At 56.3% G+C, this 16,029-nt stretch overlaps 1 protein-coding gene across 2 annotated transcripts; it reads left to right on the plus strand.

Moving 5' to 3' along the window:
- Window positions 1–365: 365 nt before the first annotated feature.
- On the plus strand, window positions 366–15,672 carry LOC142881172 (pleckstrin homology domain-containing family G member 3-like). Of its 2 annotated transcripts, XM_076015264.1 has the most exons (18): window positions 366–516; window positions 1,360–1,426; window positions 5,934–6,325; window positions 7,638–7,741; window positions 7,976–8,045; window positions 8,134–8,180; window positions 8,947–9,097; window positions 9,177–9,311; window positions 9,405–9,587; window positions 9,690–9,782; window positions 10,201–10,287; window positions 10,395–10,428; window positions 10,536–10,616; window positions 10,695–10,727; window positions 10,821–10,831; window positions 12,549–12,641; window positions 12,722–13,994; window positions 14,061–15,672. In XM_076015264.1, exons 2-18 carry the CDS (start codon window positions 1,372–1,374, stop codon window positions 14,933–14,935), a joined length of 3,717 nt encoding a protein of 1,238 aa, XP_075871379.1. In that variant the 5' UTR covers window positions 366–516; window positions 1,360–1,371; the 3' UTR covers window positions 14,936–15,672. The 2 variants fall into 2 exon arrangements, with proteins under 2 accessions (XP_075871379.1, XP_075871378.1); XM_076015263.1 differs by lacking the exons at window positions 366–516; window positions 1,360–1,426 and adding an exon at window positions 3,998–4,324.
- The last annotated feature ends 357 nt before the right edge of the window (window positions 15,673–16,029 follow it).

A 16,029-nucleotide genomic window follows, 5' to 3' on the forward strand; every position in this document is an offset into this window, starting at 1 on the left:
TCCTGCTCTGATCTCATAGTTTTAACACGTGCGTGTGTGTCGTGCACACGTTGCAAAGCAGGTTGTTGTCCAATCTGGACTTTGAGCCTCGGAGGTGGAGCTCTGCTGCCCCCTGCAGGTCAATAACGTCTACACCGCCTGTCCGCCTCCTAGCGGCTGTCTTCAGTTGTAGCTCATTCGTCCCGCCCTCTTTCTGAGACAACATCTGGATTCCACGAACCAATCAGCTTGCAGGACAGGTGGCGGCCTCAAGAACCACCAGCTTTGTGATTGGTTAATCTAAAAAAAAAAAAAGGGGGGGGGGGACGGGATAGCGGCAGAGTTGCTCTACCGGATTTTTTTTTTTTTTTCTCCCCTCCCTCCAAAATGCAGCACATGCGCAGTGGCTGAGATTGCGGAGGCGTCGCAGACAGACACACACACACACACACACACGCAGACGGACTGACTGACGGACGGAGGCTCCGACTTGAACACCGCCCTTGTGTCTGCTGCCTGCTCCTCAAACTCCAGCCGGTAAGTTCTGCTCACTTCCTGCTTGTCTCGGACCTCTTTGAAAACTCAGAGTTCGAAGGCGGAAGTGCCTTTTCTTCTTCTCCTCCTCCTCCTTCTTCTCCTCCTTCTTCTTCTTCTTCTACCCCTGTTGTCTTCCGTGTCGTGCCTCGGGGTTCGGACGGTGGAGTTTAGTTTGTAGCGTTAATCTCAGTCAGTGCTGGTCGGGTCGCAGTGGGCGGGGCTGGCTCCACTAGTGTCCTGCAGTGCAGTCTGCTTGTCCCCGCCCGCCTCAGCCAATCACCGCCCGTCTGCCGGCGACAAGTCCGGACGGCTCCGCATTGTTGTTGTCAAGTCCGGAGCTGTTGGCGGGACTTCCGGGGTGAGAGGAGCTCAGGTGAAGTGAAGTGAGGAACCTGGACGGCACAGCAGTGCGTGCGAGTGCGAGTGCGAGTGCGCGTGCACACGCGCACCATCCCCTGTTGAAGTGTCACTCACTCCTGCAGCTGTGGTCACGTCACCATGGCAACCCCAAATCCCCCCCCCCCCCCCACCCTGCCTGGTGCTTCCCGTTCAGGTTCATGTGTCCCATAATGCAAACTTCCTGTTCTGGGACGACCCGTGTCATGTGACCTCAAAGAGAGGGCGAGAAGCGCTGTGCTGTTGTGTTAATTACTGGGGGGTGGGGGGGTGTAGGGAACGTGCTTTCTGATTGGCTCAGAGCCTCGGGGGGGGGGGGCAGTGGCGCAGCTGCAACCGACCACCAGGGGGCAGTACTGGGGTTTATTGCGTGCAGTCAAAACAGCTGCAGTGTGATCGCAGCTGTGATGCTAATGCCTGTCTGTGTGTGTGTCTGTCTGTGCGTAGCTCGACGGTGTGATGCCAGAAGGATCCCACCCCTCCACCAATGACGCCCCCCCCATGGATGATGAAGGTAAGACTCCCCCTCCAGCGCTGTGCTTTACGGGGCACTCAAACGCATCATGAGTCAGAGACAGGAAGCCCCGAGAGCTTCATTCAGGAGAAGCTTATTGTGAAACTTCCTGTTGTCTAAAGGTCGCTCTGTGTGTGTGTGTGTGTGTGTGTGTGTGTGTGTGTGTGTGTGTGTGTGTGTGTGTGTGTGTGTGTGTGTGTGTGTCTAATGGTGGTGTGTAGGGATGCAATCAGGTGCTTACTCAGAGACACACCTGACTGGACCAATATTGCTTTACTGAGTCAACAGATCAGGTCACATGACCCACTGTGTCAAGATGTAATGAATAACTTTACAAATGGTTGCACTCACTTTGTCATCGTTGTCATCGTCGTCGTCGTCGTCGTCACGACTCTCAAGCAGAGTGTTTTGAAAGCGGAACCCAAGTCAAGTGTGCGTGCATGTGTGTGTGTTTAATCGATTGGTGCTCTTATTTTGAAAGTCTGTTTCACCCTGAAGGTTGTGTTGAGATGCGTCGTGTGACCAGCAGGTGGCGACACTCCCTCTGGTTGCTCCTTCTCCTGTCCTCCACCTGTTTCCTCTCTTCTTTTGGTTGCCCCTCCCCCTCCGCTTACTCCTCCTCCTCCTCCTCATCTCCTCCCCCGGTTGCTCCTCCTCCTCCTTCTCTTGTTGCTCCTCCTCTGGCTGCTCCTGCTCTGGTGTCTCCTCACCCACTTCCTCCAGCAGGTGGCGACCTTCTGCTCTTCTGTACTCTGGGACTAATTGGATTAAGTCCCGCCCCTGCCAGTGTGTGTGTGTGTGTGTGTGTGTGTGTGTGTGAGGTGGACTCACACACCATGACACACACGCACACAGACACACGCGTTGTCGCCCTCTCTCTCTCTTCTCCTGCGGTGTGTTCAAGGTAAGGTGGGATTTTCAAACCTCTCTGCTGTCCATGTAGCAGCTGCTAGCAAACACAGACAGTGTTGTTGTGTTGTTGTTGTTGTTGTTGTGTTGTTGTTGTGTGTAGTAGTAGCAGGACTCGGGTTCAGACTGAGACTCAGTCAGTCTCAGACCACCCTGTGCTGGCCGGCCAATCAGACGGCTCCTTACTGAACTTCACTGCTGAGCAGTAAAGTTTCCTTCTTTCTTTGATGTTATCCACAGTCTGTGATTGGCTCAGATGAGGCTCCGCCCACCCAGCACACACCTGGATTCCTCTGCTCTGTGTGTGTGTGTGTGTGTGTGTGTGTAAAATCTGACTGTATTTCCTGACTGGACCCCCACACTGTTTCCCTACGTGTGTGTGTGTGTGTGTGTGTGTGTGTGTGTGTGTGTGTGTGTGTGTGTGTGTGTGTGTGTGTGTGTGTGTGTGATCTGAAGTAATGAGGATTAAGGACTTTGTTAATCCAGCACAGAGAGGACAAGGAACCAGCAGATTAACACACACACTGATCCAAACACCTGAACACACACACACACACACACACACACACACACACACTTGCTTAAGACAGATCTGAGATCTTCTCCGTGTGTGTGTGTGTGTGTGTGTGTGTGTGTGTGTGTGTGTGTGTGTGTGTGTGTGTGTGTGTGTTTCTCTGTGACCCACCGGAAGCTGATTGGTTCTGCTGCGTCATGTGACAGCATTCTTCTTACTTGGGGCCTAAGTGGCAGTTCAGGAACATTCACCACCTCGCTGATTGGTGAACAGGAAGTGGGCGGGACCTATGACATCACAGCCACACACCACACGTGCGGGTGAAAGAGGAAGTTGAAGGAATTCTGGGAATTCTTTAGGATCTGATAAGAAACGCTGGCGCTCCTAGCCCCGCCCCCGCCCCCGCCCCGCCCCCTGCTGGCTGGGACAGGAAGTGATGCGTCAGCAGGTGTGGATGTTTACACCTGTCAGGTGTCAGCAGAACACGACACTGTGAGTGTTTTCACTGGGTTTGGCTGCAGGTGGGATGATTGACAGCTGTGACCTGCCTCTGATTGGACCGGGCAGGTACGTGGGTGGGACCTTTATACCGTAGCTCCACCCCTCCAGGTTGATGTTCAAGCAAGATACAGACAGGTGTTCTTGCCCTGTGTGTGTGTGTGTGTGTGTGTGTGTGTGTGTGTGTGTGTGTGTGTGTGTGTGTCAGGCTGAGACGTCTCTCTTGTCTTCTCACACACTCGTCCTGATTGTCTCTCTTGGCTCCGCCCCCTCTGGCTGGTTGACACTGAGCGTGTCACATGGTCCGCTGCTTGTGACTTCCTGTTTACTCTCCCGCCCTTCACTGATAGGCTGGTTGAGAAGGTTCAGCCCCGCCGCCCTCTGAGTTCCAACTTCCTGCTGCCCCCCCCCAGATGCATGATGGGAGTGTTTCTGATGGACTGGGTTAGTGGGAGCAGTGCATGCTGGGAGGATGTAGTGACATCATCAGCAGCAGTGGCGGGACAGAGTGAAGGAGGAGGAGCTTCTCTCCTCCTCCTCTTCCTCCTCCTCCTCCTCTCCTCTTCTAGTTTCTCCTTCACCTCCTCCTCCTCCTCTCCTCTTCTGGCTGCTCCTCCTCCTCTTTCTCCTCTCCTGTAGTTGCCCCTCCTCTGGTTGCTCCTGCTCTAGTGGCTCCTCCCCCTCTTCCTCCTGTTGCCTCTCCTCCTTTGCTCGCCCCTCCTCCTGCAGTTCCTCCTCCTCTTGCTCCTGCTCTGCTGTGTCAGTTGTGTTGTCAGTTGTGTTGTCAGTTGTGTGTGTGTGAGCTTGTCTTCATATTTGGCGGATGGGTTTCGAGAGGAGCGTGTGGCGCATTCTGACAGGAGGAGGAGGAGGAGGTGCAGGAGGAGTCCCAGCAGTGAGGTGCTGGCTCTCCCAGGAGGAGGTCAGCTTCTCTTTCAGGAGGCTGGGGGAGGAGGAGCGGCGCCCCCGCTGGTGGGGTGAGTCTTCAGGGTGTCGCCGCTAACCGCTAACAGTGGTCAGAGGTTGCTGCTGTGTGTATGTGTGCGTTTGAATGTAACGCTGAGCTCTGATTGGCCGTCGCTCCGCTTATCAGCTCCAAGGGGCCGGCGTTGGCGGCCGACATAAATTCACTTCCTGCCGGGTCAGCGAACGCCTCGCTGACTTCCCACTGTGGCAGGAGGCCAGCGGCTGTGTGTGTGTGTGTGTGTGTGTGTGTGTGTGTGTGTGTGTGTGTGTGTGTGTGTGTGTGTGTGTGTGTGTGTGTGTGTGTGTGGGGCCCTGCAGTTTGACACTGTTTATGTTCAAACACTCTCTGCTTCTGACTCTTTATGCTGTTTGACCTTCAGTCTCCCTCCCTCTCTCTCTCTCTTCCTCCCCCCATTTCTCCCCCTCTCTCTTTCTTATCTCCCTCCCTCCCCCTCTCTTTATCTCTTTCCTTCCCCTCTCTCTTTCTCTCTCTCTCTCTCTCTCTCTCCCTCTCTCCCCTCTCTCTCTCCCTCTCTCTCTCTCTCCCTCCCCTCTCTCTCTCTCCCCTCTCCCTCTCTCCCCTCTCTCTTTCTCCCTCTCTCTCTCTCCCTCTCTCCCCTCTTTTTCTCTCTCCCCTCTCTCACTCTCTCTCTCTCTCCCCTCTCCCTCTCTCCCCTCTCTCCCTCTCTCCCCTCTCTCACTCTCTCTCTCCCTCTCTCCCCTCTCTCTCTCCCTCTCTCCCTCTCTCCCCTCTCTCTCTCCCTCTCTCCCCTCTCTCTCTCTCTCTCCCCTCTCTCTCTCTCTCTCCCCTCTCTCACTCTCTCTCTCCCTCTCTCCCCTCTCTCTCCCCTCTCTCACTCTCTCTCTCCCTCTCTCCCCTCTCTCTCTCCCTCTCTCCCTCTCTCCCCTCTCTCTCTCCCTCTCTCCCCTCTCTCTCTCTCTCTCCCCTCTCTCACTCTCTCTCTCTCTCTCCCCTCTCCCTCTCTCCCCTCTCTCCCCTCTCTCTCTCTCTCTCCCCTCTCTCACTCTCTCTCTCCCTCTCTCCCTCTCTCTCTCTCTCCCCTCTCTCTCTCTCTCCCTCTCTCACTCTCTCTCTCCCTCTCTCCCCTCTCTCTCTCTCCCATCTCTCACTCTCTCTCTCCCTCTCCGGAGGAGGAGGAGGAGGAGTCACATGACCAGCTGTTGTTGCTGTTTGAAGTTGCTGGTTGCTTCTCCCACTAACATGTGACCTTGCTCTCTGCCAGGCGGCCTGTCGGTGGCGCTGTTCTTCGGCCACTTAGCTAAAGCCGAGCGCTGGTTATTGGGTAGGTTGCGCCCCCGGTGGTCGTTCTGAGTGGTTCTGATTCCCTGGGTTTTCGGCTGTGCAGTTTCACACCAATCGCTGTGATTGCTGGTGATTGGATGTGGGTCATGTGATCAGACCAGAGCCAATGGGTGTGTGTGTGGATGGAGATGGAGATGCTGCAGAAGGTTGCGTGAAGTTCGAGGTCCGAGGTTGTGATGTCATGAGTGGGTGGGGCCATCATCCTGGAGCTGACAGCAGCCAATCAGACACCTGCTGCTGCTGCTGACTTGAAGGTCTCCTCACTGTTGCCCCCCCCACCCCCCTCCTCTCCACAGAGTCCACCCACCTGTCCACCGCCTCCCTCAGCAGTAATGAGCGCGCCCCCTCGGCCACGCCCCCCGAGTCCTGCCGCCGCCGCCCCGCCAGCCTGATCTCCACGCTGTCCTCGGGCTCCGGCTCGTCCCGTGGCGTGGACCTGGACCTGAGCCCTGCCGAGGACGCTGAGGACGCCGAGGGGCGGGGCCTCGTGCACCACCACCACCACCACCACGAGGTCGAGGAAGCCACGCCCACTCGAGGCCTCCGCCGCCAGCGGCTGCAGCGTTCGTCCCCGGTGGTGGGCAGGAGCATGGCGCCCAGCCCGCCGCTCACCTACCTGGACCGCGTGGTCATGGAGCTCATCGAGACCGAGCGCACCTACGTCAGGGACCTGCGCATGATCGTGGAGGTGAGTCACGTGACCAGAACCCTGGGGGGTGGAGGTGAGTCACATGACCCAGGGTCACATGACCCGAACCCTGGAGCCTCTCTTCAGAACAGGCCTGTGATCAGTGGCTGGTCAGCGATCAATCACGATCAGCTGCCTGAGCAGAGAGCCGGGAGGCTGAGCCTCCTCTGCAGCCCTGGCGCTATTATTAACCAGTTGAGTCTGGATTAAGTGCTTATGTAACCACACGCTCACCTGCAGGCAGCGTGTTCCTGCACACTGTCACATACATGAATGAAACACACGACAACAACAACAACAACAACAACACGAGACTCAAATATCTGCACAGATTAATCCATGACATGATTTATTGACAATAATCAGTACCAGTCAGTGGATCAATAATCAGTACCAGTCAGTGATCAATAATCAATACCAGTCAGTGATCAATAAGTAATACCAGTCAGTGATCAATAATTAATACCAGTCAGTGATCAATAATCAATACCAGTCTATGATCAATAATCAATACCAGTCAGTGATAAATAATCAGTACCAGTCAGTGATCAATAATCAATACCAGTCAGTGATCAATAATTAATACCAGTCAGTGATCAATAATCAATACCAGTCAGTGATCAATAATTAATACCAGTCAGTGATAAATAATCAATACCAGTCAGTGATCAATAATTAATACCAGTCAGTGATAAATAATCAGTACCAGTCAGTGATCAATAATTAATACCAGTCAGTGATAAATAATCAGTACCAGTCAGTGATCAATAATCAATACCAGTCAGTGATAAATAATCAATACCAGTCTATGATCAATAATCAATACCAGTCAGTGATCAATAATTAATACCAGTCAGTGATAAATAATCAATACCAGTCAGTGATCAATAATCAATACCAGTCAGTGATCAATAATTAATACCAGTCAGTGATCAATAATCAGTACCAGTCAGTGATAAATAATCAATACCAGTCTATGATCAATAATCAATACCAGTCAGTGATCAATAATTAATACCAGTCAGTGATCAATAATTAATACCAGTCAGTGATCAATAATCAATACCTGTCAGTGATCAATAATTAATACCAGTCAGTGATCAATAATCAATACCTGTCAGTGATCAATAATTAATACCAGTCAGTGATCAATAATTAATACCAGTCAGTGATCAGTAGTTAATGTCTATCAGTGCACCCTGAATCAACTGGTCACCAGAGTGCAGCATCTCTGCTTTGTGGTGTCATGCTGCCCCCTGCTGGCTGCAGCTCTGTCTAACAGGCTCCTCTGTGTCTCTGCTGCCCCCTGCAGGACCACCTGGCTCACATCATTGATCAGTGCGAGCAGCTGTCCATCCGTCCTGAGCAGGTGTGCGCTCTGTTCGGGAACATCGAGGACATCTACGAGTTCAACAGGTGCTCACCTCACCTCGACTGCGACAGCGCCACCTGCTGGCCGGGAGTCGTCATCACACTGCAGCCTCCGCTCGCCCGAACACCCCCCCCCCCCCTGCAAAATCAGATTTTCAAAAGTAAAGCGGTTGTCATTTAGAGCTGTTGGGTGTAATTCAGCCTCCAGAACAGTAGGCGGCGCTGCAGCAGGTCTCGCTTCCTTGCTGTTGTCATGCTAACGATGTTTCTTGTCGCCAGCGAGTTGCTGCAGGATCTCGACCTGTGTGACAACGACCCCGTGGCCGTCGCCAGGTGCTTCGTCCTGAAGGTGCGTGGCGCCCCCTACCCGTGACTCACAGTCACTGCAGCGAAGCCTTTCCTGTCACAGTCAACACTTCCTGTCTGTCTCGTTTCAGAGCGAGTACTTTGAAATTTACACCCAGTACTGCACCAACTACCCAAAGTAAGACAGCGGGACACGTCCTGAGCCTTTACACCTGTCCTCACCTGGTCCAACTGCTTCCAACTGCTTCCAACTGCTTCCAACTGGTTCTTACTGGTTCCAACTGGTTCCAACTGGTTCTAAGCAGTCCTTACCTTTTCCAACTCCTTCCAACTGGTTCCAACTGCTTCCAACTGCTTCCAACTGCTTCCAACTGGTTCTTACTGGTTCTAAGCAGTCCTTACCTTTTCCAACTCCTTCCAACTGGTTCCAACTGCTTCCAACTGCTTCCAACTGCTTCCAACTGGTTCTTACTGGTTCCAACTGGTTCCAACTGGTTCTAAGCAGTCCTTACCTTTTCCAACTCCTTCCAACTGGTTCCAACTGGTTCTCACTGGTTCCAACTGGTTCCAACTGGTTCCAACTGGTTCTAAGCAGTCCTTACCTTTTCCAACTCCTTCCAACTCCTTCTAACTGGTTCCAACTCCTTCTCACTGGTTCCAACTGGTTCCAACTCCTTCTAACTGGTTCCAACTCCTTCTCACTGGTTCCAACTGGTGCCAACTCCTTCCAACTCCTTCTAACTGGTTCCAACTCCTTCTCACTGGTTCCAACTGGTTCCAACTCCTTCTCACTGGTTCCAACTGGTTCCAACTGGTTCCAACTCCTTCTCACTGGTTCCAATTCCTTCTAACTGGCTCTAAGCTGTCCTCACCGGTCCACACCTCTCCTTACCTGTTCTAACTGGGCCCCACCTTCTCCTCCTCCCTCCCGCTCCTCCCCCCAGCTCGGTGGCGGCCCTCACTGAGTGCATGAGGAACCAGACCCTGGCCAGGTTCTTCAGGGAGCGCCAGGCTTCCCTCAAGCGCTCGCTGCCTCTGGGCTCCTACCTGCTCAAACCCGTTCAGAGGATCCTCAAGTACCACCTGCTGCTCCAGGTAGCCGGACCACGCCCACAGCCACGCCCACCGGGAGGGGAGGGGCCTGACGCTGACACCCGGTTGCGTTGTGTTGCAGGAGATCGCCAAGCACTTTGACCCTGAGGAGGCTGCAGGCTACGAGGTGGTGGAGGAGGCCATCTACACCATGACGGGCGTGGCCTGGTACATCAACGACATGAAGAGGAAGCACGAGCACGCCGTCAGACTGCAGGTGGCGCCGTCGCACCGGTGCCTCACGTGGGGCCACGGCCCAGCGCTGCCGACCTTCACGCCGTGCCTTCTTCTTCTTCTGTGGTGCTTGCAGGAGGTCCAGTCACTGCTGCTGAACTGGAAGGGTCCAGACCTGACCACCTATGGGGAGCTGGTCCTGGAGGGAACCTTCAGGGTCCACCGGGCCAAGAACCAGCGCACGCTCTTCCTCTTCCAGCGCCTGCTGCTCATCACCAAGCGCCGCGGCGAGCACTACGTCTGCAAGACACACATCTCCGTGAGACACACACACACACACACACACACACACTGACCATGCCTTCTGCTCAGCCACACTGATGTTTACCTCCTGCTCCTCCTCCTGCTCCTCCTCCATCAGTGCTCCACCCTCATGCTGATTGAAAGTGCCAAAGACTCCCTGAGCTTCAGTGTGACTCACTACAAACACCCCAAACAGCCGCACACCGTCCAGGTGAGACCCCGCCCCCAACTCCTCCCACTGCCCCTCCACCTTCTCCTTCTCCACCTCCTACACCCCTCCTCCTCCTCCTCCCCCAGTCTCCTCCACTTTCACCTCCTCCTCCTCCACCTCCTACACCCCTCCACCTCCTACCCCAGTCTCCTCCTCTTCCTTCTTCTCCTCCACCACACCCACCTTCTCTTCGTCCTCCTCCTCCCCCAGTCTCCTCCTCCACCTCCACCTTCACCTCCTCCTCCACCACCTTCTCCTTCTCCGCCACCCCTCCTCCTCCACCTGATTCTCCTCCACCTCCACCTCCACTTCCACCCCCAGTCTCCTCCTCCTCTTCCTTCTTCTCCTCCACCACACCTACCTCCTTCTCCTCCTCCTCCTGCTGCTCCTCCAGTGACTCCTCCTCCACTGCCTGCAGGCCAAGACGGTGGAGGAGAGGAAGCTGTGGGCTCATCACATCAAGCGGCTCATCCTGGAGAACCACCAGGCCATCATCCCGCAGAAGGTGAGCAGCCACGCCCACCGTGTGTTGGAGGCCACACCCACCGTGTGAAGCCCCGCCCACCTTGCACAGGGGTCTCAGACCTGTTGCTGTTGTGCTGCTTGTTCCAGGCCAAGGACGCCATCCTGGAGATGAACCCCACCTGTGAGTGAGCACCCGGTCCACCCGGTCCACCCGGTCCACCTGGTTCTCAGATCAGTCGCAGGTTGGGCGCCCCCTGATGATGTCACTGATGATGTCGCCCCCTACAGATCCTCCCAGGTATCGCTACAGTCCCGAGCGGCTCAAGAAGACGGCGTCCGCTCAGTCCGACGAGCGGCGGCGACGGTCAGGTAAATGGCCACGCCCACTGGGACCCGCCCACTTCCTGTCCATTGGTCATTGACCTCTTTCTCCTTTTACCCCCTCAGAGCCGAGCAGACAGGTGGTGAGGCCCGGCAGAGGTGAGAACCGTCCGTCTGTTTCTGATGTCACTTCCTGTTACCTTGACGATGGCTCAGCTCTTCAGCGTCTGTCTGCTCCTCTTCCTCACACAGGTGTCCTGACGGTAAGAGTGGGAGGCGGAGCCTCTGAAATGGAAGGGGGAGGAGCTTACCGAGTAGTACAGTCCCGTCGCCCGCCACCAGGGGGCAGGAAGTCTTTTGTGAAAGTGTTTTTTTTAGGGATCGCTGGATGTTCTTGATTTAAAAAAAAGAAAGAAAGAAAACCCAGCGGGGGGGGCCGGTCATGTGGTGATGACATCATCAGTGCGAGTCAGCCTCAGAGTTTGGTGGCACCTCCCGCAGCACTCTGACAGTGAGGGGGCGCTACCACGGCCTGCCACCGGGGGCAGCTGCAAGCTGGAGGAGGACGAGGAGGAGCTCTGCAGTGGGAAGTTCTCCCTGGAGCAGCTGAGCTTCAGCGAGGGGGAGGAGCTGGAGGAGGAGGAGCAGGAGGATCGGGAGGAGGAGGAGGAGGAGGAGGAGGAGGAGGTGGGCCTGCCTGGTAGCGAGGAGCAGGTAGAGGACTTCGCCAGCTCCGTGCTGGCCGCTATCTCCTGCTGGCACCACAGGGTTGTCATGGTGACGGTGAGGCTGCTGCCAGCTGCGCTTCATCTCCGTCTTTGCTCAGCCCCGCCCCCTCCGCTCTAAGCCCCGCCCCCTCACCCAAAACCATGAGCTCAGTCCGTGCATGTAACCCTTCCACATGTGGAGCCAACTAACAGCGCTGGAGCCTGTGGTGGAGCTGGACAGGCTGCACGGGCCAGCAGGTGGCGCTACACCCACCACACCTGTGGAAAGGCCTTTAGAGCATTTTAACCCTATTCAAGCAACGATTTGATTGGTGCACCAGCTGGGCGGGGCTTACATGTGTTAGGTGAGGCCAGATGATGTGAAGGTGACGACTAAAGGCTAACGTGGCTAAAGCATAGCGGCTCACCTCAGCTTACTGCATGCTAACAGTGTTAGCGGCTTTGGGAAGTAGCTCACAGCTAGCCAGCTAACCAGCTAGCTAGCCTTTATTTCATATGAGGAACGTGGGTCATTTTAGCGGACAGTTTTGTTTTTTTTTCGCATAATGTGCAGCACATAAACTGTGGTTCTTGTCAAATCTCGTCCCGCGAGAATTCAAGTAATGCTCATAAATTTGTGAAAATAATTACGAAATGACAAAATCGTCGAAAAACCTTTCAGCCGTGTTTGAGAGGTTTTTCCAAGTGTCCGTGTCTCGATGATCAGTTTTTTTTATTGCCGTATTTAGGTTTTGCGCAATTCTCGGGCTCGTGAAATCGCAGCTACTGTCTTCACCGTGGAAGCTAACTGCAAGTTGACTAGCGTGCTCCTGGCTACGGCAGCTAATTTTATCCAGAACCTTAACGCTGTGATGTGAACTAACCAACGGCAGAGCAGAGCGCCACCCTGTGGACTGCAGTGAGGAGGACACTCGGCAGGTTGTTGCTGCGTTAGCTCCGCAACTGTAGCCCTGTTTAGCGTAACTCCGCCCATGCGACACAGTGCAACCAATCAGATGACAGCGATTTGGTGGGTAAAAAAACACTTGCTGGTTGGTCGGCTGCTGCCCTCTGCTGCCCCCTGGTGTCTGGTTGCTGCGCTGTGTGATGACTCTTGCAAAGCTTCTGCTGACGATGTCGCGTGTCGCTGTGGCCGAAGGGTCATGTGACACGAGACATGTTGGGGTAATCCAGGCGCCCTCTGCTGGCTGAAGTGACTCCTCGCTGGCGGTAGTGCCACGGCTGAAAATAGATGTTTGCTCTTTGCTGAAAGGAGCCACCGGGGGGCGCCCTCTCTTCCGACAACTGCACCAATGAGAATGGAGGACTGGCCGAAGCCAACGAGCCAGTGGACGTTGACGAGCGGGTGAGACCTCCTTCTCATCCTCCTACTGCTCCTCTTCCTCCTCCTCTTCCTACTTCTTCTTCTTCTTCTTCCCTCTGCAGGCCTCCGCAGACCTGCTGCCACAGGAGGAGCCTCCAGTGTCTCCACAACCTGCAGAAGACCCTCCTCCAGAACCCTGCAGTGACTCAAACCCTCCCAGGACCTCGTCGGAGGAGGAACTGGGTCGGGACGGAGACCCGGCACCTCCGGGGAAACCCTCACCCGGCACGCCCGACTCGGACTTCAAGACTCTGAGCAGCAGCGAGGAGTCGTCTGAGGAGGAGGAGGAGGAGGAGGAGGAGGAGGCGCCCAGCTCGGCCCAGGAGGTGTCGGAGGCCTCCAGCATCCTGCCGTCCTCGGTGCTGGACCGGGCCAACGCCATTGCCCAGCACTTCAGCGGTAGCATCAAGCGCGGCAGCCTGGTCCAGGACGCCAGCGGCGCCGTCTCGCCGCCGCCGCCGCGCCTCCTCAGCCGGACCGGCAGCCGCCTCAGCCTGCTGGGCTCCGAACAGCGGCTCAGCAGCGTGACCTCGGACCCCCCGGGGACCCCGGCGGACCAGCTGGACCTGAGTCTGCTGTCGCCCCGGGAGGACGAACTGTTTGACCCCCCAAGCCGGGGCCTCCACCGTCGGCGGGACTCCATGCTGTCCCAGCAAGACCAGCTGCTCCTGGGCAAGATCAAAAGCTACTACGAGCAGGCCGAGAACCAGAGTCCAGCTTTCAGCCTGCAGCGCCGCGAGAGCCTGACCTACATCCCCAGCGGGTTGGTCCGCAGCTCCGTCAGCCGCCTCAACAGCCTCCCCAGGGAGGAGAGCCTCCCAGATGAGTCCTCGGCACCCGCGGCACACCCAAAGGTCTCAGAGGACCTTCTGGATCCGGGTCCAGAAGACCCCAAGAGCGAGATGAGGCCACCTAGACCTCACAACCCTGAGGACGAGGAGTTCAGGCCCTCGTCCGAGATGATCAGGATCTGGCAGAGCATGGAGCAGGACCTGGTCAGGTCCTCTGGACAGGATCCACCTCCCAGGGCCTCCCAGGCAGCGACCAGGACCCCGTCGCTCCGGCCCCTCAAGGAGCCGTCTGGAGTAGGGGCGACGGCTGCCCTTCTCAAGGCTCCGCCCCCCCGGGTTGTCCACCTAAAGGCGGAGGCGGAGGTGGAGGGGTCCGGCGAGGACGCCGTGGACAAAACCAAGAGTAAAGTCCTGAACCTGGCCCGGCAGTACAGCCAGAGGATCAAAACGGCCAAACCGGTGGTCCGGCAGCGGAGCCAGGGTCTCCTGATGGCCCGGGGGGGTCTGGCCTGCGTGGTGGAGGAGAAGGAGAAGGAGAGCGCTGGTACGTTCCTCCACCCACTGCACCTCCTCGTCCTCAACCTCCTCCTAACCTTCCTCTGTCTTTCAGGCAAGGCCAGGACCCAGTCCAGGAGCCAGATCAACACGCAGACCAGGTCCCGGCCCGAGACTCAGCCCGAGACTCAGCCCGAGACTCAGCCTGCGACCCAGACCAGCACCCAGCCTGCAACTCTGAGCCCTGTGGACCAGATCGGACCTCTGACCGCACAGACGCCCCCTCCTGTCCGGCCGCGGTCCTGCAGCCCCAGCAGCCCCTTCCAGTGGGACTTCAGCTGGCCCGACGTGCAGCAGCTGCGCTCCAGGTACAGCGAGCTGGGCCGCCGCCAGCGGAACCCCGTCACGCGGACCCTGTCCACCCCGGACCAGGCGTTCTCCGGCGGTCCCAGGAGGCACTCCAGCTGGTCCCCAGACCTCTTCCCTCTCCAGGACGTCCCGACGATCCGTCCTCCGGTCGACGGCGGCGGCGGGGTGGAGAGTCGGCGGCGCCGGCGGCTGCAACGGGCAAACTCCCTGGACCTGCGGGTCAGCACCATCCACGACCAGGAGCTCCAGGATCCGGTCGGTCTGGAACGCTTGGACGGGTACGCCGTGACGGCCAAGGCACCGCTGCCCAACGACCCCGCCCACTCCGTCATCATCGTGGAGAAGCTCCCTGGAGCGACGCCCGAGGAGGGCCCGGCGGACGAGGAGGACGAGGGCTACGTGCAGATCCGCTCCCCCACCAGCAGGGAGAAGATCTGCCTCCTGGCCGTGGCGGACCGCTGCCGGGCCTACCAGGAGTCCGACCAATACAGGCGCAGGGTAGAGTCCAGAGCCAGGGCGGAGCCTGACGCCCCTCAGAGCCAAGACGAGGCCTCGCAGGGCCGAGCGAGTCAGCAGAACCTGGTGAAGAACCTGAGGGACAAGTTTCAGAACCTGAGCTGAACCCAAAGAAAGACTCGGAGATCAGCTGACCAGAAGTTCTGCTCAGCTGACCACTCTGCCAAACCAACACTACATCCTTTTATCCTTTTATTCTCTACAAAGTATTTATAATTAACTTTGTTCACGTGACATCAAGTCAACCAGGTCCTCTGGTCTCCTGAGGACCAGGACCAGGACCAGGACCAGGACCAGGACCAGGACCAGACCGTCCAGTGTGACCATGTCTTCTTTTTTAGAAAAACCTAAATATCTTTCCGCCTGTGAAAAATCGCTTGTGTTGTGTCAAAGTGACTCACCGTCATGGGCGCCCCCTGCAGGTCCTGAGGTCAACTGCAGCACTGCGACCAAAGATGGTGAACTCTCTCCCTTTTAGTCCTGACCCCCAAAACCTGCAACTTTCCTTTGTGAAAGAAATGAACCAATCAGGGACGAGCTCGCCTCCACTTCCTGCTTCCTGATTGGATACAGTCGCACCCCCCCCCCCCCCGGCCCCCCATCCCCATCCATGTTTCTACGTGTTGTCCCTCCTTCAGTTTTATGAATGAGTGTAAATGTGATGATTTTATTCTTGTGCATCATCAGCTCAGCAGCGGGTGGCGCTGTTGTAACACAGCTGTAACACACTGTAACACACTGTAACACTGCCACACACTCCTCTTATTTATTTCAATGGCTGTAAAACTTCCATCCATCATTAAACCAAACCTGGAGCACCAGCTTCCTGTCACGTGACTCTGGGCCGTTTGCTTCGTTTCAAACAGACACAAGTTAAACGCAGGTGTTGCGTCTTCAAGTCGGTCACGTGACTCGCAGGCTACAGCCGTGTGGCGGTGACGTCATGCGAGAACGCTCAAGACAAGAGCTGTCGGTGGGGGTGGGGCGAAGCAGTTTTATCATCTGCGCTCATCAATGCAGCGGCAGCAGGCTTAAACCGGAAGTGGTTTTCCCCTTCACAATAACGGCACGACCGGGGGGCGGAAAGGCGCCGCATGTCATTGCAAAACAACGCGCTGCTTCCACCGCCTGTACCTTTAAGTTGAAAAGCCAAGTACGGACACTTCCGGTTTGGGAGCTGCTGCTGCTGCTTCTGTTCG

This window comes from Nelusetta ayraudi, unplaced genomic scaffold, assembly GCF_046127955.1.
Source record: "Nelusetta ayraudi isolate G7.1 ecotype Tasmania unplaced genomic scaffold, CSIRO-AGI_Nayr_v1 ptg000185l, whole genome shotgun sequence".
NCBI lineage: Eukaryota > Metazoa > Chordata > Actinopteri > Tetraodontiformes > Monacanthidae > Nelusetta > Nelusetta ayraudi.

What these genes read in the sequence shown, in the direction of transcription:
- LOC142881172 (XM_076015263.1), top strand. Translation starts at nt 4,171, where the DNA reads ATGGGTTTCGAGAGGAGCGTGTGGCGCATTCTGACAGGAGGAGGAGGA. An exon ending in AGGCCATCATCCCGCAGAAG is followed by an intron (nt 10,288 to 10,394) that starts GTGAGCAGCCAC and finishes TGCTTGTTCCAG; the next exon opens with GCCAAGGACGCCATCCTGGA. An exon ending in CAGTGGACGTTGACGAGCGG is followed by an intron (nt 12,642 to 12,721) that starts GTGAGACCTCCT and finishes TTCCCTCTGCAG; the next exon opens with GCCTCCGCAGACCTGCTGCC.